This window comes from Fusarium oxysporum, chromosome 4, assembly GCF_000149955.1.
Source record: "Fusarium oxysporum f. sp. lycopersici 4287 chromosome 4, whole genome shotgun sequence".
NCBI lineage: Eukaryota > Fungi > Ascomycota > Sordariomycetes > Hypocreales > Nectriaceae > Fusarium > Fusarium oxysporum.
The window spans coordinates 4,869,848-4,887,326 of NC_030989.1; the positions used below are offsets into that span (position 1 = coordinate 4,869,848).

General features: G+C 48.5%; 9 protein-coding genes across 9 annotated transcripts; 3 read left to right on the top strand and 6 right to left on the bottom strand.

Moving 5' to 3' along the window:
• Window positions 1–351: 351 nt before the first annotated feature.
• Window positions 352–2,172, bottom strand: FOXG_04586 (uncharacterized protein). The gene is made up of 4 exons (XM_018382617.1): window positions 1,912–2,172; window positions 1,713–1,863; window positions 1,501–1,666; window positions 352–1,453 (listed from the first exon to the last, which is right to left on the bottom strand). The coding sequence occupies exons 1-4, from the start codon at window positions 2,077–2,079 to the stop codon at window positions 397–399; spliced, it is 1,542 nt and encodes a 513-aa protein (XP_018239363.1). The 5' UTR covers window positions 2,080–2,172; the 3' UTR covers window positions 352–396.
• A 604-nt stretch (window positions 2,173–2,776) lies between these two features.
• Window positions 2,777–3,978, bottom strand: FOXG_04587 (uncharacterized protein). The gene has a single exon (XM_018382618.1). It carries the CDS (start codon window positions 3,862–3,864, stop codon window positions 2,881–2,883), a length of 984 nt encoding a protein of 327 aa, XP_018239364.1. The 5' UTR covers window positions 3,865–3,978; the 3' UTR covers window positions 2,777–2,880.
• Window positions 3,979–4,105: 127 nt separating this feature from the next.
• FOXG_04588 (L-lactate dehydrogenase (cytochrome)) lies at window positions 4,106–5,905 on the top strand (the record flags this gene model as incomplete). The annotated part of the gene is made up of 5 exons (XM_018382619.1): window positions 4,106–4,351; window positions 4,402–4,958; window positions 4,995–5,458; window positions 5,507–5,715; window positions 5,763–5,905. Exons 1-5 carry the CDS (start codon window positions 4,210–4,212, stop codon window positions 5,903–5,905), a joined length of 1,515 nt encoding a protein of 504 aa, XP_018239365.1. The 5' UTR covers window positions 4,106–4,209.
• A 444-nt stretch (window positions 5,906–6,349) lies between these two features.
• Window positions 6,350–7,312, bottom strand: FOXG_04589 (uncharacterized protein; the record flags this gene model as incomplete). The annotated part of the gene is made up of 1 exon (XM_018382620.1): window positions 6,350–7,312. The coding sequence occupies one exon, from the start codon at window positions 7,310–7,312 to the stop codon at window positions 6,350–6,352; it is 963 nt and encodes a 320-aa protein (XP_018239366.1).
• A 729-nt stretch (window positions 7,313–8,041) lies between these two features.
• On the bottom strand, window positions 8,042–9,312 carry FOXG_04590 (uncharacterized protein). Its single transcript, XM_018382621.1, has one exon. The coding sequence runs from the start codon at window positions 9,220–9,222 to the stop codon at window positions 8,080–8,082; it is 1,143 nt and encodes a 380-aa protein (XP_018239367.1). The 5' UTR covers window positions 9,223–9,312; the 3' UTR covers window positions 8,042–8,079.
• Window positions 9,313–9,461: 149 nt separating this feature from the next.
• On the top strand, window positions 9,462–11,147 carry FOXG_04591 (alcohol dehydrogenase). The gene is made up of 3 exons (XM_018382622.1): window positions 9,462–9,610; window positions 9,656–10,050; window positions 10,098–11,147. The coding sequence occupies exons 1-3, from the start codon at window positions 9,597–9,599 to the stop codon at window positions 10,706–10,708; spliced, it is 1,020 nt and encodes a 339-aa protein (XP_018239368.1). The 5' UTR covers window positions 9,462–9,596; the 3' UTR covers window positions 10,709–11,147.
• Window positions 10,085–13,019, bottom strand: FOXG_04592 (uncharacterized protein). The gene is made up of 5 exons (XM_018382623.1): window positions 12,915–13,019; window positions 12,760–12,858; window positions 12,598–12,710; window positions 11,503–12,551; window positions 10,085–11,456 (listed from the first exon to the last, which is right to left on the bottom strand). Exons 1-5 carry the CDS (start codon window positions 12,963–12,965, stop codon window positions 10,786–10,788), a joined length of 1,983 nt encoding a protein of 660 aa, XP_018239369.1. The 5' UTR covers window positions 12,966–13,019; the 3' UTR covers window positions 10,085–10,785.
• Window positions 13,020–13,613: 594 nt separating this feature from the next.
• Window positions 13,614–15,282, top strand: FOXG_04593 (uncharacterized protein). Its single transcript, XM_018382624.1, has one exon. It carries the CDS (start codon window positions 13,697–13,699, stop codon window positions 15,158–15,160), a length of 1,464 nt encoding a protein of 487 aa, XP_018239370.1. The 5' UTR covers window positions 13,614–13,696; the 3' UTR covers window positions 15,161–15,282.
• On the bottom strand, window positions 15,109–16,426 carry FOXG_04594 (uncharacterized protein; the record flags this gene model as incomplete). Its single annotated transcript, XM_018382625.1, has 2 exons — window positions 15,109–15,839; window positions 15,895–16,426. 2 exons carry the CDS (start codon window positions 16,424–16,426, stop codon window positions 15,415–15,417), a joined length of 957 nt encoding a protein of 318 aa, XP_018239371.1. The 3' UTR covers window positions 15,109–15,414.
• Window positions 16,427–17,479: the final 1,053 nt, after the last annotated feature.

A 17,479-nucleotide genomic window follows, 5' to 3' on the forward strand; every position in this document is an offset into this window, starting at 1 on the left:
CCCCCCCCCGCCACCAAGGTTTGTTTTTTTATTCGTCTCTCTTTCTTCTTTCCCTTTCCTGACCCCTTCAACGAACAGACTACATGAAGGAGGGTATATCGCCTCTGGCCGGACGTGCTCCCGGAAAAAAAAAATGTAGCTGCTTTCACATCCATACTCTTCAGGCTAGCCGACACTCCAGACTGACCGCCTCTTATGTTCCTTCCTCTAATTCGATCTATGGCACGTACTCTAGTGTTTGCCTTTAATGTTTGGGGGTATTTGTGGAAGACATGTTCTTAGATCTATGTCTGAATCCCCCTTCCAGTCCCGGTTCACACTCGACCAGCACAGGCTTTAGAAGTCAAGAGATTGGTCAAAGATGTAAGTTGAAGTATTTCCGGGTCACTATCTCCACTAGAGCTTATATTGGTACAGTGGGCTCTTCTCACCCATAATCTCAAGCTCCTCCTCTGTGAACTTGCTTCGAACCTCAGCCTCGCTGATCTTGGACCTCTTCTTGTTGATCATGACCAAAGCAGTCTCAAGGGTAACTGCAGCTAGAATTCCCGCCACCGCAAATCCCAGGGATGCGCCGTATCCAGTCGTGTACTTGGGCTTCTCCTTGTCGATATAGATGTAGCTGCCATAAATACCACCAATTGTACCTGCACAGGTGACAAAGCCAATACTGATCGCTCGCTTCGTCGGGTTGAGGTTATTGTCGATGTTCCAGGCACTGGTGCCAGGCAGGATGGGATACATGCCAGCGCAAGCGAGACAGACTGCAAAGTAGCACACTCCAAGGTTCTGAACAATGAACTCGGCTTTGGTCATGAGGATAGAGAAGGCGATGATGATGCAGAGCTGAGGACCAACGATGAAGGGCATTCTCCACTTGTGCTTATCAGCGAATCGGGCGAGGAGGTACGATGAGATAGCTCCACAGAGATAAGGAGGGATAGTCATTAGTTGGGCGTTGCTGGATGTGAATCCCATTCCCTTCACGATAGAGGGCATGGAGAACTTGAGACCGTAGTTGGGCGCAGCGTTGGACCAGGACATGATGACGAGGAGATATGCCTTCCAGTCCTTGAGAACATCGAACAAAGCCCCCTTGTCGAAAGTCTTCTCGCGGTATTCGCCCGAGTTGGTGACTCTTCGGGAAGCTTGGCGCAGAACGAGATAGCGCTTCTCCTCATCGGTGAGCCAGTATGAGAGAGTTGGTGAGTCGATGAGCAAGAACCATGTGACGAAGGACATGACGACTGTGAAGATGCCTTCAATGAAGAAGATCCATCTCCAACCGCCCTGACCGCCGATGCCGTCCATTTTGGCGATTGCGTATGCGAAGAGGCCGGAGAAAGCACCTCCAGTGGCAGCGGACGTGTAAAGAATCGCGACTCGGGTTTGCGTCTCGTGGGGGAGGTACCATTTCGAAATGATGAGGATAGCGCCGGGGAAGAAGCCAGCCCTGATTATGTTAGCATATATGAGATTTAGAGGTGGGTGACTACGTACTCAAAGAGACCAAGGAGGATACGGATTGCGCAGAGTTGTCCAAAGTTATGAATCAGACCCGTGCAGACAACAACAATACCCCAGATGAACATGATAGTAGCCATGTATTGAGACGGCTTCGCAAACTTGTTGAGAATCATGTTACTAGGAATCTCAGCGAGAATATCTGTTCAGATTAGTCCTGCTCAATATCGCTGAACCGGTGAACATACAGGGAATGAAGTAGATTGAGAGCGCGATGTTGTACTGCTCTCCATTCATACCAAGATCCGGAAGCATTCCCTCGATCTTGGCGTTTCCGATATTCGCTTTGTCGATATATGTGACGAGGTACAGAATAGCGAGCATCGGCATGAGTCGCCACTGAAGACGTCAGATCTTGTCTGTGCAGAGTGAAACCAATCAACTTACATCGATCTTTGCCAAGACCTTCTTCTTCTTCTCCTCGGGAAAATTGGCTACAAACTCCATGTCCTCAGCGGACAAACCACCATTGGTAGCTGCGGTGTTGGCATGGTCGAGATGAGAGGCGATAGCCTCGACGTCCTTCTCATCCGAGATGGAATTCCTCAGAGCCATGATCACAAACTCGGATTCAAGTAAATGCTGGGATGTATAGTTGATCCTGGTGAGCTGGAGTATCACTGGATTGAGGAGACCTTGATATTGGGGATATCAACTCCTTTTTATGGGATTAAAAACTTGGCAAAGTTATGGGGGAGTGAATGCGGGGTATGGGGTATCGAATCTGGGGAGGCAGACTAGCGCGTTTAGACTTCTGAATGAGTCGTGCTTGGAGACGCACTGATAGTGTTGGATTGGAGGGGAGAATTAGTTAGCCAGTAGGAGGGAAGACCGAAGGAGATGGCCGCCCGCTTGGTGATATCTGTGCCACCCAAGACATCATCGAAAGATGATTGCAGCATCAGTGCAGGAAATGTAATCATGTCGGTGTCGGTTTTATGACCGAGTATCGCGATATTCATCAAGAATTATTTCGTGATGGCTTGTGATCTTACTATGTGCATCCAGGGAACAAATGCGAAAGACAGACCGTATCTATGAATGAGGGTGACAAGCTAATGCATCGCGATCAGTCAAGCCCGACAGACAATAATGGCCAAGGCGTTTGAGTAATCCAGTTCAACAGGCTCGAATCTGCTTTGGACATGTCTACAGGCAAAGCATTTACGCGTATGCCTGTTCACGCTGCGTGTCGTTGTCTCGCCACTGAGCTTTGATCTAGACATGGTCTAGGCCCAGGGATTGTTGTCAACGGGCGTGCATCGATAAGAATCATACACAACGGCTAACTCAGAATGATGAAACAGGAACTTTCTTTTGGTCGTGCATTTAATGACTATGTCAATACTAAACAGTCTATTGCTTCCTCAATCGCTTCTCAGTATCAGCCAAAACACTCAGTGTTTTGACCGTCCATTCCTTGGACTTATCATCAAGCGGCTGATAAGGCTTCCTCATATGCCACGAAGTCTCATTATCCAACCCAATTTCCTTGCCCAGGAAATGCCACGCTCCATACTTGGTATTGCTAATACCCTTCTTACAAGCCCACTCAGCATGAGCGACAAGTCCCTGAAGCTTGTTCGCCTCGTTAATCTTGCCAGCTTTCCATAAGTCATAGACACCCGCTGTACTTGACGGGAAAATGTTACCCATCCCTGTAACACAACCGCTTCCACCGCTGTGGAGGGTGGGGAGGAGATAATCACTGCTTCCGCCGTAAACACCGAATTGTTCGTGTGAGAAGAGCGCTGTTAACCGAGCAAGCTTTCCGACGTTGCCACATGTCAACTTCACCGCTACGATATTCGGTTCAGAAGCCAGAGTAGCTAGTTGATCAGAATCCAGATCAATACCAGATGTAACAGCGGGAAAGTTGTAAATGACAATAGGTATCGGTGAAGCAGCCGCAACCTCTTTAAAGTACGACACTATAGCTTGGCTGGGTAGTGCCTTGGGCCAGTAATTCGGTGGCAGAAGCAACCCAAAGCCAGCTCCAGCCTCCGCTGCATCTTTGGCGTTCTGGATCGACTCCTGCGTGGACTGTGCTGAGATGCCTGCCACAATGGGGTAGTCAGGTCCACCGGCTGCAGAAGCGGCCTGCACCGCTGTTTTGATGATGGCTTTGCGCTCTTCTCGTGAGAGGAGAACTAGCTCGCCATTCGTGCCGAGATAGACGAGACCGTGCATGCCTGCCTTGACCAAGGCTTGACATTGGGTGTGCATTGCTTCATGGTCTACTTGTTGGGTTGGGTCGCCTGCTTTGTAGAGTGTGACGACGGGGGTGTAGACTCCTGGGGGGAGGGGCTTTGCCTTGGCTTGGATTGTGCTGCGTTCCATTTTGGTGATTGACTGATAATGTGACTAGTGAATGATAGATTGGTTCTCACTTAGGAATGATTGTGTAATGAAGATATCGCTTGATGCAGTAATCGTCCATGCTATCTCCGAGCTCTTAAGTGCACCAAAACTCCAAAGCCCAATGCGGGGTTGAACGCCCGGAGACATTCCCGGGGGGCGAAAGCAGCCAATGGGAGGGTTCTCCGTGACCCCAGCCCGATACTCGGCATTCCCGGGCTGTAAACAGTTTGTGGAGATAGTAAATTGCAGCTTTGGTGATTAGCTTATTTTCAAGGCCTACAACTTGTTTTGTTCTTGGAGGTTCAGTCAATACTATCAGCAATCATGGAGACATCAATTGAGACGAGAAGAGTGTCTTTGGACGACTTGAAGCAGCATAACACGGCCAATGACTGCTGGATAGCTGTTCATTCCAAGGTTTGGGATATTACACACTTTATTAATGAGCATCCTGGTGGTCCAGAAGGTATGCTGAGCAAATCTGGGGGTTGTAGCGAGACTAATCATGATGGCTAGTTTTGTTGAACCTCGCTGGTTCTGATGCCACGGAACTGTATAACGATGTCCACGCGCCTGATATCATCGAAGACCTTCCAAGCGACAAATTAATTGGGCTCCTCGAGGAGTCTGCAATTAGTCGACCGACGCCTAAAACAACCGAGATCGATCCCGTACCGCCCCCTACATCACCAACACAAACGAACGACGTCCCCTCGACACCAAAGACCAAAACAATCCCATCGTTAGATGCAATCTTAAGTGCTCCTGACTTTGAAAAGGCAGCGCAACATTCCCTGTCCGCGAAAACATGGGCGTTTTACTCTTCCGCTGCGACAGATCTCGTCACCCACGGGAAGAATAAGGAGCTGGTGCGGAGAGTCATGATCAGACCCAGGATCTTGAGGAACGTGTCGCAAGTGAACTACAAGACCAGTATTCTTGGTTTCGATAGTAGCGCACCGTTCTTTATTTCTCCTGCTGCCATGGCGAGACTTGCACATCCTGATGGGGAGCTGGCGCTGAGTCGGGCTGCAGCTAACATGGGCATCATACAATGTGCAAGTAAACCTATTGTTCAACATGCAAAGTTCTTAACTAACAGTTGGTAGATCTCGAGTAACGCTTCCTTTTCGTTAAAGTCAATCGTCAAAGCCGCTCCCCCAACACAGCCCTTCTTCTTCCAGCTATACGTCAACTCCAACCACGAAAAGACCATCGAGCTACTCAAAACGGTCCGTGGTCTCGGCGTCAAAGCAATCTTTGTAACAGTTGATGCGCCTGTACCAGGGAAGCGCGAGGCGGATGAGAGAGCTGCGCAGGAACAAACTGTCAAGTCAGCGATTAGTGGCGGTGAGAGCAGTAAGGATAAGAAGGGGAGTGGCTTTGGGCGTCTGATGGCGCAGTATATTGACAAGTCGTTGTGTTGGGATGACTTGGCTTGGATTCGGGAGGCGAGTGGGGGATTGCCGATTGTGTTGAAGGGAGTTCAGACTGCTGAGGATGTTATTAAAGCGGCGGAGTATGGTGTTGAGGGTGTGCTGTTGAGTAACCATGGTGGACGGTCATTGGACGGGTAAGTCATTCCTTCTTTCAGTGACATGCTAAAGCTAATCTTCCCCAGCGCTCAAGCCAGTATTCTGGTTCTGCTGGAATTGCGGAAGAACTGCCCAGAAGTCTTTGATCAACTTGAAGTCTACATCGACGGCGGCTTCGAGCGGGGATCGGATATCTTGAAGGCTATAGCTCTTGGAGCAACAGCAGTTGGTATCGGTCGGCCATTCCTGTACTCTCTTATTCACGGCCAAGACGGTGCCGAGCATCTCTGCCATAGTGAGTTTCGTATGTCGCGCCACGACGATCAAGCTAACGAATTATAGTTCTTAAAGATGAGCTTGAAACCTCAATGCGACTTTGCGGTATAACATCGCTGAGTGAAGCAAGACCCAGTTTGGTGAATACGCTGGATGTTGATCATATGGTGGTCGGTAATGCGTACACGCGTCTGTTATCGAAGCTGTAGAGGTTTTTTCACGGCGGGAGAACACATCTCGATATTCTATAGATCTATTCGCCAAGTAGCATACATGTACACAATATTACTCTGCAAATCATCTTTCACTCTTCTCCTTGGCTTTTTCTATGTTCTGACCCCCTGTATCTAAAGTCTCAAGTTGGCTTTGGCCTTACGCCGACATTGGCTATTGCAGCGTTGTGGACCATTTCCCAACCCCATGGCATTTAAGTGCCTGACCACTTGAGCGCGATTCCAAAATGGGTATTACGAAGGTAAGAGCCGTCACCGGCCAACATCCTGATACCATGCACACATGTCGCTCATCATCTTACGAATCGTTGGTCAGAACGAGCAACCCGGGCATGTGTGCACGACCTGTTCACCAAACAATCATATTGTCACATAAGCTTTTACTCAGCTCTGCCATCCCAATAAGAGTAAATTGGCAAACTAAGCCTTGGCAATCTTTGCCTGGAACGCCTTAACAGCATCCAGCACCTTCCCATCCGCTTCCAATCCAAGACCATAAGCCCTAGAAACATCAAATCTCGCTGGCCAACTATTTACAATTGCTTCAATAGCCGGATCTCTCTTCTCCTCAATCTGCGCAAGCGCCTTTTCACCGCCAACCTCTTTCAGAGCGTCCAATATCTCCTGCACCGTGACTGTAATGCCTGGTAAGTTCACCACCCTCGAATCACCGAACTTCTCTTTTGGAACGTCTTTGATCTTGATGAGGTTTTTGATAACTGTTGCTGGACTGCATACCCAAAGCTCGAGGTCTCTGCTAACGGGTAGAATGTTGGGGACTCCTTGTAGAGACTCTCGGACAATTCCTGATGCAAAGCTTGATGCAGCTGCTGAGGGTGCACCTGGGCGGACGATAACAGTGGGTAATCTGACGATACGTCCGTCGAGAAGACCGCGACGGGAGTAGTCGTTGAGTAAAAGCTCCACGAGCAACTTTTGAATGCCGTAGGAGCTTTTAGGTTGAGGAAGTGTGCCAAACTCCGTCACAAGGTCCGTCTGGCCGTAGATGGCGCAAGAGCTAGCAAATATCACCTTTGCGCCGGGATATTCAGCCCGTACTACGTCGAGGATACTCCGCACTGAGTCGACGTTGATCTTGAGTCCTAGGTCAAGATTGGCTTCTGCGCCACCGGACATGAGACCATGAAGGATGTAGACGTGGCTGAAGCGGTTGGACAGCAGGGATTTAACAGCTGAGGGATCTGTTAAGTCTGCTTTGAGGGACGTAACCTGGTTTTCTGCTCCTGCGGGGACGGGAGGTGTGATGATGTCGGTGAGGGTGAAGTGAGCGGTGGGCATGTCTTTGAGGAGAGATGTGATGAGTTCTTGGCCGATGAAGCCACCGGCTCCAGTTATTAGAACGTTTTCTTTTGTTTGAGTCATGATGAGGATTACTGCAAAAGCAAAGATGAGTGTTGTCTATTGCTAGTGTTTGCAAGTCTTGCGTCGCGGAAGTGGATATTGTGTCTCGATCTCAGAAAAGCCTTTCTTTTTAACTTCCATTATCTCAAGGGTAAGCCATCTTGAGATATCGCCAATCTTCCGCTATGACTTACAGAGTCCCAGTTCCGTTGGTGGATATGCAGCGAGTGCTTGGTGCTCTTAGCCGATTATGGGTCGCGGTGAGAAATCCTATTGGACGAGTGGACACTCACGGATCTTGCGCCACGTCTAGGCCGGGAACCAGACCGAGTCTGGGCTGAAGAATTGGATGCAAGATTGCGGCCGGCAGAAAGGGTTCTTTGCCCGTCACAGCTATGCGAAAGGTTCAGGAAATGTGTTAGTTTTGATGTAGGGTAAGGAAATGAAGAAATCATCTAGGCGTTGGATATGTATATAGAACATTATCCTTTGATACAAGAAGTCGAACTGGAGATGACTTCTGGCTAGTTGATAGAGTTTAAGTGTGTCTAATACTAATACATAGAGCTGTGGAACAGGCATGGAATATATGGTTCGTCCGAAGAGTAATGAAGCTGTTTAATCTTGTTTACCTCGTCAAAGATGACTGGTGTGAAAGAGGGACGATACCTTCACAGCTCATTAGATAAGGTCATCGGACAATTCCCACATTCTGGAATCTCACGGTCTTTACATAAGTCACTTGTAACATGCTTTATGAAGTTGTTTATGCGATTCAGATCTATTTTTCAATTGGAGCTAACCCATCCCTCAACATCGTCAATCCTAACATACTTGATATGCTGCCGATGCCAAGTATACGCTACATGCGCAACATCCCTATCCCCATCCTTTTCAATATAAATACTCGGATAACTCAACTCCCTGTTCTCCTGACCCGAAGAACTATTCGTCCCACAGAACCCATCCCCATCTTCAAGCACACGCTCTCTCCACGTCAGCCCCTCATCCTCCGAAACTCCAAGCGTCAACGTCTTCCTCGGCGTTCCCCAAATCGCATCTTTCCCTGTCTTTGTGACCTGATTGGGTCGCTTATCATCCTCAGGCGTGATGTCATCGTACAAGCCTTGTCGCTTGAGGGTATCAGCTGAGGCGTTTGATCTGTTGAAGACAATGGCAATACGGCCTGATGATAAGCGGGCTGCGCAGATACCGCTGTTGGGGTTTGGGAGGGTTGTTGCTTTTGGTGTTTCCCAATCAATGCCGTTATTGGATGTTGAGCGGTAGACGTTATCTGCCCAGCGGCTGCGGTAGAATGCGACCCAAGATGAAGAGCCGGATACTGGGGGGATGATGTTCATGTGGACAGATCCAACACTGTCTGGTGCTTGCTTTTCCTTCCAAGTTGCACCATTGTCATCTGAGTAAAGAACACCAGATATATCGTCACTTCCGATCCATCTGTGACCGGGTTCCGTGCGGCAGTAGAAAACTGGCAAAATCCAGGTACCATCGCCATTGATAACAATGGGTTGTCTGATAAAGATGCCTGTTACATCAGGGAGTAAACGGCTGGCCTCAGACCAAGTATGGCCCTGGTCAGAAGATGTGCGCTTCAAGATATAAGCGCCATCCTGATTACCCGCGTCTTGCGAAGTATGAAGCAACCAAATCTCTCCACTGTGAGGCGCCCTGAACAAGACTGGGTTTTGACAACTTCTGTTCTCATCAAATGAGATCTTTTGCGGGGTAGTCCAAGATGATGATCCCGGTTCTAATCGAGACAGCCAGATACTGATATCAGGCAACCCTTCTTGCGAACCACCAAACCATGTACATAACACAGTCTTGTCAGGGAGTTGCAACAAATTCGAAGCGTGCGACTGAACTGTCGCTGAAGGAACAGGAATAGTCTGAAGATTTGGTGCCATGATTGCTTGCGGTTATCGAGCTGCTTGTTGACGCTGCAATGAGTCTTGTCTTGGTGGTTTAAAACATCACCTCTTCTACGTGGATTTGCCTACTTCCCCACGATCTCAGCGGATATTAGCCCGACTCTAAACCCACTATGAATGACTCGCTGACCAATTGGAAGGATGGCCGATTGGATGGTGTTGGAGGTGAGGGGTTGATGATCCTGGTGGAATAATGCGGGGAAGGAAATGTTCGGCGATATCAGCGTTGGTCAGATCGGCATGAAGATGAGTGGCATAAAAGCGGCATTTAAAAACAAATAAAAATAACAACCAAGGTTTACAAAGTCGCAACATCATCACATAGTACCATCCTCACACGTGCCTTCAAAATGGAATACGTCAGGTAAGCAAGTCCATCATCACCAAGACCCCCGCATTAACAGCCCAGACTCGGCAACACAGGTCTCAAGATCTCAAAGGTCATCCTCGGCTGCATGACCTTCGGTTCAAGCTCATGGCAAGGCTCACCCTGGGTTCTCGACGAAGAAGATGGCCTAAAGCTTCTCAAAGCTGCTTATGACCAAGGCATCAATACTTGGGATACAGCTGATACGTACTCCAATGGCGAGTCAGAAGTCATCATTGGCAAGGCCTTGAAGAAGTTCAACATTCCTCGCCAAAAGGTTGTTATCTTGTCAAAGATCTTTAATCCTGTTATGGATGATGGCACAAGGCCTGCTAGTATCAATGATGGACCGCTTGTGAATCAGATGGGGTTGAGTAGGAAGCATATTTTCCATGCTGTTGATAAGTGTCTTGAACGACTTGGAACCGACTACATTGGTAAGCCTGTCTGACCTAGTAAAGTAAGTGACATACTGACTGTATAGATGTCCTCCAAATTCACCGTCTAGACCGTGAAACACCCCCCGAAGAGATCATGCGCGCTCTTCACGACGTCGTCCAATCCGGCAAAGTCCGCTACATTGGCGCATCATCAATGTACACCTGGGAATTCGCCCGTCTCCAATACATCGCCCAATCCAAGGGCTGGACCCCCTTCATCTCCATGCAACCCTTCTACAACCTCCTCTACCGCGAAGAAGAACGCGAGATGCTCCCCTTTTGCGAAGCCACAGGCGTCGGCGTCATTCCCTGGAGTCCTATCGCCCGCGGTCTTCTCGCCAAGCCTCTGTCGAGCAAGAAGGATGAGGTGAATCAGTCGATTAGGAGCCAGAGCGATAAGAAGACGGAAGCGTGGTTTGCGGATGCCAATTTGGAGATCGTGAATCGGGTTGAGAAGGTTGCGGCTGATAAGGGGATTAGTATGGCGCTTGTTGCTACGGCGTGGGTTCTTCAGAAGGGATGTTATCCGATTTTGGGGTTGAACTCTGAGAAGAGAATTAAGGAGTCGGTGGAGGCGTTGAATGTCAAGTTTACAAAGGAGGAGTTGGAGTATTTGGAGAGCGAGTACCGGCCAAGGAACATTCAGGGCATGTAGAGTCATGATTAGGAAAAGAAGCGCATAGAGGTTTGGGATAAATACATAGATGAATACCAATCAATTGAGATACTCCTTCAGGTTCCTTCGGTATTTGGAAAGATAGCCATCGACTGCATATACCCATCTACATCGAGGAATGATGGATCAAAGCCAAAGATGGGTGATAGGCCGAAAGTCGTGTCCCATGTAGGTATTGTAGTTCCATCCATACCGGTAAACATATCAGGGTTAGTGTTATAGACATCTTCAAGGCTTTGATTGGCCTCATTTCCAGGCATCATTGATGAAATGGCATTCTGGACTTTATCTTGAACACCATGCGAGGTCAAAAGACTAGTCACAGTCTCCAAACCTCTAATCATGAGATTGGCCAGATGCCACTTGCCCATAGACAACGATCTGAAATGGCTGATTAGTCGTGTAATCTGATCCAGCGCTTGATCACGTCTGAACAGGTTATCCCCGTATTTATGTGAGACTTTGGCGAGAAACATGGCTGCGAATGCTGTCATAGAGAGAAGATAAGATGGTATACCAACGATGCTTGTGGACAGATCAGGGTCGGTGAGGAGGATGTCGATGATGGCTGATGCTGAAGTTACTGCCATTGAGGCTGTATCGAGGAAGTGGCTGGGTATTTGGTTGGACTGGCCACGGAAGACATGTGAGTAGAGATAGAGTTGGGCGAGATGGAAGTGGAAGAGAGCTCCTTTTCGTGGAAATGCTCCGATGTTGGGATGGCCCTCTACGCATCATTAGTTGTGTTAAAAGAGGATATCTGGACTACTCACCTGGAAGCCGATCAGTCCATTTCGTGATCCACTGGTCAAGCTGTCGATGATAGTGTCCTATCTGGCTCAGGTACAATCTAGGAATCTCCTCTCCTTTATCAGGCCCGAATAGTCTTCGTATATTCCGCAGGATACCCATCAGCTCAACCTGACTCATCAGTCTTTCATCCTGGTCCGTAGCCAGCGGACAGTTCAGGATGCCCTCCCAGTCTTGCGTAAGCCAATCGTCCTGGATAATCGCCGGTCTATCGTATAGAATAGCAAGATGTTGATCGCAGATGTATAGAATAGACCAGATTCGCGCCGAGTCCATGGCTTCTTCGGATTGGTCCTTGATCGCCAGACTGTAGCTGTTGTGGATATTGCATTCTGCAGCTCGTCGGATTGCATGGCCTGACAATGTCCACGACAGATCACTAAGCCAGTATGAAGCGATGCTGAGAGCTCGGAAGTAGTCCCTGTCGCCTTGTCGTTGCAGCATTGACTTCTCGGTCAATCGCCGGAGTTCAGAATTGCAAATGCCATATACTTTATCGGCAGCTGGGTCGTGAAGCGCTGCGATGGTGAGAGTTGCCGCACATAGGATTGATGACTTCCGACGAAGCTGCTCGAGGGTTTTATAGGGGCAGCCGATAGAGTAGATGAACCCGTCAAGGCGATCTCGATAAACACAAAACAATCGCTCAGCATCAGCCAGTGAGATCTGTCCTTGTGAAATGAAGTCATTGATGGCTTGACTCGGATTCTCATTCCCACTGCCCGGTGACCGAAGCGCTCTCATTCTAGTCAGTGTATATAGAGAATGAATAGGCGCATGGGGCAACCTATCGTCTTCGGGCGTGAGTTTCGGTGAGTTGTCACATGATGGGCCATAATTGTCCTCCAGTTGAAGAGTCGTTGACTCTTGTGGTGGCGGTACTGACGAGTCCTTTCGCTTGTTCATCCGGGACGTCTGTAATGGCGGTAATTCTGGTAAGCCCATTATACTTCTCATCTCCTTGACTGCTGTGTACACCTGGTCAAGATCTGACAGCATGGCTTCAGATAACCTGATATATGTTAGCAGGATCTCAGTACAGTTGAATCCAAGCATACTCTGTCTTTTCATCGATAATGGTTTGTAGGTTCTTGCTAACGGCGCAGTTGCTCAGCTTCTTCTCTTTACACCGTCGACATGGTGGTCCGGCATCGTCCATAAAACATTTGATCTGAATAAGTGAGTCACTTCGATTTATTGGTAAGTGGCGGTGAAAGTACTTTGTGCTTCCGACATGTTGTGCATGCCCTGATATGTCTCGAGATGTGAGCAACGGGATGCTCCGAATTGGAAGTTATCGCCACTCGTTTCGGAGGAGGCTATCTCACTGATCAGCGCCCATGCACCCTGCAGATCATTCGTACTGTTAACATACCACACTCCCCTCATACTCTTGCGTCGCAGAACTTCCGTTCCGCTTTGACATGATGATTTGTTATCACGTTGTCGCGAGTGGTTCATGGCCAAAAACAAGTCAAAGTTGCTCAGATTGAAAACGCGGGGGGGGTTAGTCAGCGAGAATTACTCCTTTGACTAGAACTGATGTGGTAGGGATCTGTCGCTGGGGAAATGCGGAGGTGCACGGAGGCATCGTTAGTCCGAGTGCCTCCGCATGCTCAATGCAGATAATTCTATTCATTGTGGACCAGCAGTCATAAGAAAGTTATGGAGCTTTATGAAGTGGTTGTTATTGAGTTATGCTGTTGTGCATATATGCATCTGCATAGGTTATGGCACCTATTGTGCTTGGCATAACATTATGTCGATTCCACCGCAATGAATGGAGATATTGAGTAAGCATTCATCCCACTGTGAGGCGCATGCACAGTTTCGGCTCAACTCAAGGTATGATTGACTCTCAATTCAAGAGAAAGTCTGACTATACTCACGTATCGAATGTGTGTCCCTCGTTGTTCTGTCTTTGGTTAACTTTCAATTCTTCAGCCCGATCAGAAATGCTGGGTCTGGTGGTTCTTGTAGCCAATAGGGGTGAAGACCGACAGACACGGACCAGCTCGCGGATGTCGGGTAAGAACCCTGCGATCTGTCGGCTACCCTAAACTTAATCGGAAGACAGCGATTATTTATCTCAATTGACATCTACACCAATATCGCTGCTCCTCTAGATAAGCACAATCATCATTAGACTCATTCATCATGACACAAAGCGATACACTCATCTTATCTGAGGCTCTTTCAGCTCTGCCCCCAGTACCATCCTCGCATCAACAACTCCGAACTCAAACACGCTCCACCATTCAAAACCCCTCCTCACCAGCTCCCCTACTAGTTATCCTTGATGATGACCCAACAGGAACACAAACATGCCACGATATCACCATCCTAACAGTCTGGGACGTCCAAAACCTAGTCTCAACATTCAAGCAAGTCGGGACAGGCAATGGTTTCTTCATCCTTACCAATTCACGCGCCCTTCATCCCCAACAAGCTCGTGAGCTCATGGTCGAGATCTGCACCAATCTAAAGACAGCTTCTCAGGAGACAAACCTTCCTTATGAGATCGTGCTACGCGGTGATTCCATCTTGAGAGGTCACTTTCCTCTTGAGCCTGAGGCAGTGGAGCATGTGAACGGAGCGTTTGATGCGTGGATCTTGTGCCCGTTCTTCCTTCAGGGCGGGAGATATACTATTAACGATATTCACTATGTTCATGAGGGTGATAAGCTTATCCCTGCAGCTGACACGCCTTTTGCAAAGGATGCGACGTTTGGATACAAGAGTTCTAATCTAAGAGATTACGTCGTGGAGAAGTCCAAGGGAAATATCACGCACGAGAACATTGATTCAATCGACCTTGAGACTATCCGAGTTGGCGGGCCAGATGCAGTTCTGAAGAAGATCATGCAGCTCCCAAAGAGAAGCGAAACTCCTGTTGTGCTGGTCATCAACGCGGCTGCAGACGAAGACATTGATGTTGTGGTTACCGCTCTTCTACAGGCGTCGCAGCAAGGGAAGAAGTTCTTGTACCGAACAGGCGCTGCTTTTGTATCAGCACGTCTAGGCATTTCATCTATCCCGCCTCTTTCAGCTGGACAACTCGGCTTATCTAAAAGCGTCGGTGGTCTCATCATCGCCGGTTCATATGTACCCAAGACGACCGCGCAATTGGACTCTCTGGTTCAGAAGTCGGGCAACAATCTGACCACTATCACGCTCAATGTAAAAGCACTCCTCAAGTCTGACGAGGCAGTGAAAGAGGATGTCGCAAAAGCAATTGAGCTTGCGTCACAGCATATCAAGAACGGGCAGGATGTTCTAGTCATGACAAGTCGGGAGCTCATCGTCGGAAAAGACGAGGTTGAGAGTCTGGATATTGGCTCAAAGATTGCACTGGCTCTGGTGTCGTTCCTGCAGGGACTAGAGCAGAAGCCTCGTTACATCATCGCCAAGGGCGGAATTACATCTTCGGACATGGCGACAAAGGGATTGAGGATGAAGCGTGCTCTTATTGTTGGCCAAGCTGCACCTGGGGTTCCGATGTGGAGGTGTGATGAGCCAGAGTCGAAGTGGCCGGGGTTGAACTATGTTGTTTTCCCTGGAAACGTTGGGCATAATGATAGTTTGTATGAGGTTGTGAGGCAGTGGAGGGAGTTTGAGTAGTATAGCTATCACTAAATAAGCACAGTATATAACTAGAATGCCCTGGGAACATGTCTATATTACATTGAATGACTTGTTCTATCTTGGTGCTGCTCTCACTATAGCTGCTTCATCCCCTTCACCCTGAGAAGAACTATCATCCCTTGTCGTAGCAGTCGTGAATGTTTTGTGTACATATATACCTCCATCGACTTGTCCACTGCGATGGAGATCATCAAGAGGGATGCAGTCAGAAACCACAATAGCCCGAGGCGTCATTGCTGAGCCATGGCCTCGCCGACGTTGAGAACTTCGGCTGTCGTAATCAGCTGGATCCGTCCTACCACTCCTCGATGTCGCATACTTCTTGATGCCTCGGGTAAGTAAGCCTTTGAGTGCTGGTAGTGAACCGACAACAAGAGCGGTCGCTGTTCTACGGCACCCCAGATAGCTAGTCCAACGAGATCGACCTTTTTTCCAACGATGACTTGTGACATGCGTACAATGGCGACGCAGATGATGATTATACCCAGAGAAAAGGCAATTCCAAGCCCGATTTTCTTCTTCTTGTCGAGCTGTAGAGAGGGAAGTACTGCGATCGGAAGCGCCATGATCATGAGGTCGGTTGCAACGTCGACGGTCGTTGAGAAAATGACGTTGAAGGACTGTCTCCATTGTTCTCGCGGAGAATCACAGCTGCCTAAAGAGTAGTCAGTAAAAGATTAAATAACCAGAGATTGAGCTGATCGACTTACCATGGAAGTAGTTAGAAGGAGGACTGCAAGTAAGTACACTGCAGATGATGCACACGATGAGGGCCGATGCTGCAAAGACCGAAACACCATACCAACACCGACGAATGACAGGAAACGGCTGGACCAGTCGATAAAACAGCGCCAGAAAGCTCGCCTTGACTGACCATAATATGATCCAAAACAGCTTGATGATAGGGAATTGCCATCGCGTGATTTGACTGCGTTGGAACTCTAGCTCCTTTTGATCGTAGGCGATGCGACTGGCCTGGAGGTAAGTCATATACCACAGAGGATCCATCTGCTCAGTCTGCAGTATAGCCATGGTAAGAGTGCATAGCCATGCCCATGTAATCCAGTAGTCATCTGCAAGGAAGCGCCGATTCTGATACCAGCGAACGAATAGTCGTAGTGATACGAAGAGTGTAGCGATGGTGAAGCATATCCAGACGATTATGATTAGTCCTTGGCGGTTCACGGAGCGAGCAGCGCCCGTGAGGGGAGCATCTGGGTCTGGAGGCGGAGGGGTTGACATGGCGATGTCTTTGCGTGGCTTGCATGATGAGCTACGGGACTCATAAGTTTACTGATATAGGGGAAGAGGAGTATTTCGCGTGCCGGCGACAAACATGTTGGTTCAGTAGTGATTGGATCGGATGCGACACACTCAAGGACAAAGAAGGTGTAGCAAGGGTTGAAGCGATTGGAGGCAACGCCACAGCCGCATCACATTGCAGGTGAAACGGGAAAAGAAATTAGACCAAAAGGAAATCTTTACCGGTTGTCAACACTGATGTAAATCACAAATCGGATTCTACAGCTCACGGTGTGCAGTGTGATAGAAGAGCCTGAGGGCCAAGCTGGGGAATATCTGTGGTCGATCGCAAGGCTCCAGAGTGGGCTATCATGTATTCTTTTCTTCTTCTTTCTGCAAACAATTGGCTCTTGCTAGGTCAGAATGCCAATTAACTCATTTGCGAACTGGCTATCACAAGCATGAAAGGTGAGGAGCATTTGCAGAGCAGGGAACATGGGACAACAGCATCGGCCCTACGTACAATTCTTTCATTTGTTAACTGGATATGAGAAAAGAGATAACGATGTTTGCCTCTATAATTGCTTTTTTATCGACCCATTTCCGCTTGCGTAGCATTGAGGGATTCTCAGCCGCAGATGTTGTTGGTTCCAGGTACGACAAACATTGCAGATCTTACCGCTTGCAGTGAGCCTTACCAACGGTTGGAGTGGCAAACAATTACATGTAAGAATTCCAGGACCATCTTCGCCGCTTGGATGAGTGATTACATTAATTGAAACCGGGAGTGGAGACAAGATGACGGTTAGTTCCGCTCTTGATTTCCTGTAATGGAATCTGCCCCTGGTTGGGATGAATCTTGGCATTGAGGAAGCGAAGCCATGTCTCATGCTTAAATGGCGGAGTGAGCGTAATGACCACGCACGAGTCTACTGTCTGTAATTGACGTTGACGATAATGGGAAGGATAGAGCTTTTGATGAATCTGGAAGAAATTCATCACTTCAACCAAGAGGAAGGCAGGGGATCTGGCGTCAGGATGGTCCTTAATTCG

Excerpts from the sequence above, each read along its gene's own strand:
- FOXG_04587 (XM_018382618.1), bottom strand. The coding sequence starts at position 3,864 with ATGGAACGCAGCACAATCCAAGCCAAGGCAAAGCCCCTCCCCCCAGGA.
- FOXG_04586 (XM_018382617.1), bottom strand. The coding sequence starts at position 2,079 with ATGGCTCTGAGGAATTCCATCTCGGATGAGAAGGACGTCGAGGCTATC. Across the intron at positions 1,864-1,911 it reads AGGTCTTGGCAAAGATCGAT|TGGCGACTCATGCCGATGCT; the intron begins GTAAGTTGATTG and ends TGACGTCTTCAG. Across the intron at positions 1,667-1,712 it reads CTCAATCTACTTCATTCCCT|ATATTCTCGCTGAGATTCCT; the intron begins GTATGTTCACCG and ends TAATCTGAACAG.
- FOXG_04591 (XM_018382622.1), top strand. Across the intron at positions 10,051-10,097 it reads ACTTGGAACCGACTACATTG|ATGTCCTCCAAATTCACCGT; the intron begins GTAAGCCTGTCT and ends CTGACTGTATAG.
- FOXG_04590 (XM_018382621.1), bottom strand. The coding sequence starts at position 9,222 with ATGGCACCAAATCTTCAGACTATTCCTGTTCCTTCAGCGACAGTTCAG.
- FOXG_04593 (XM_018382624.1), top strand. The coding sequence starts at position 13,697 with ATGACACAAAGCGATACACTCATCTTATCTGAGGCTCTTTCAGCTCTG.
- FOXG_04592 (XM_018382623.1), bottom strand. The coding sequence starts at position 12,965 with ATGTCAAAGCGGAACGGAAGTTCTGCGACGCAAGAGTATGAGGGGAGT. Across the intron at positions 12,859-12,914 it reads AAGAGTATGAGGGGAGTGTG|CCTCCTCCGAAACGAGTGGC; the intron begins GTATGTTAACAG and ends TCAGTGAGATAG. Across the intron at positions 12,552-12,597 it reads ATTATCGATGAAAAGACAGA|GTTATCTGAAGCCATGCTGT; the intron begins GTATGCTTGGAT and ends AACATATATCAG.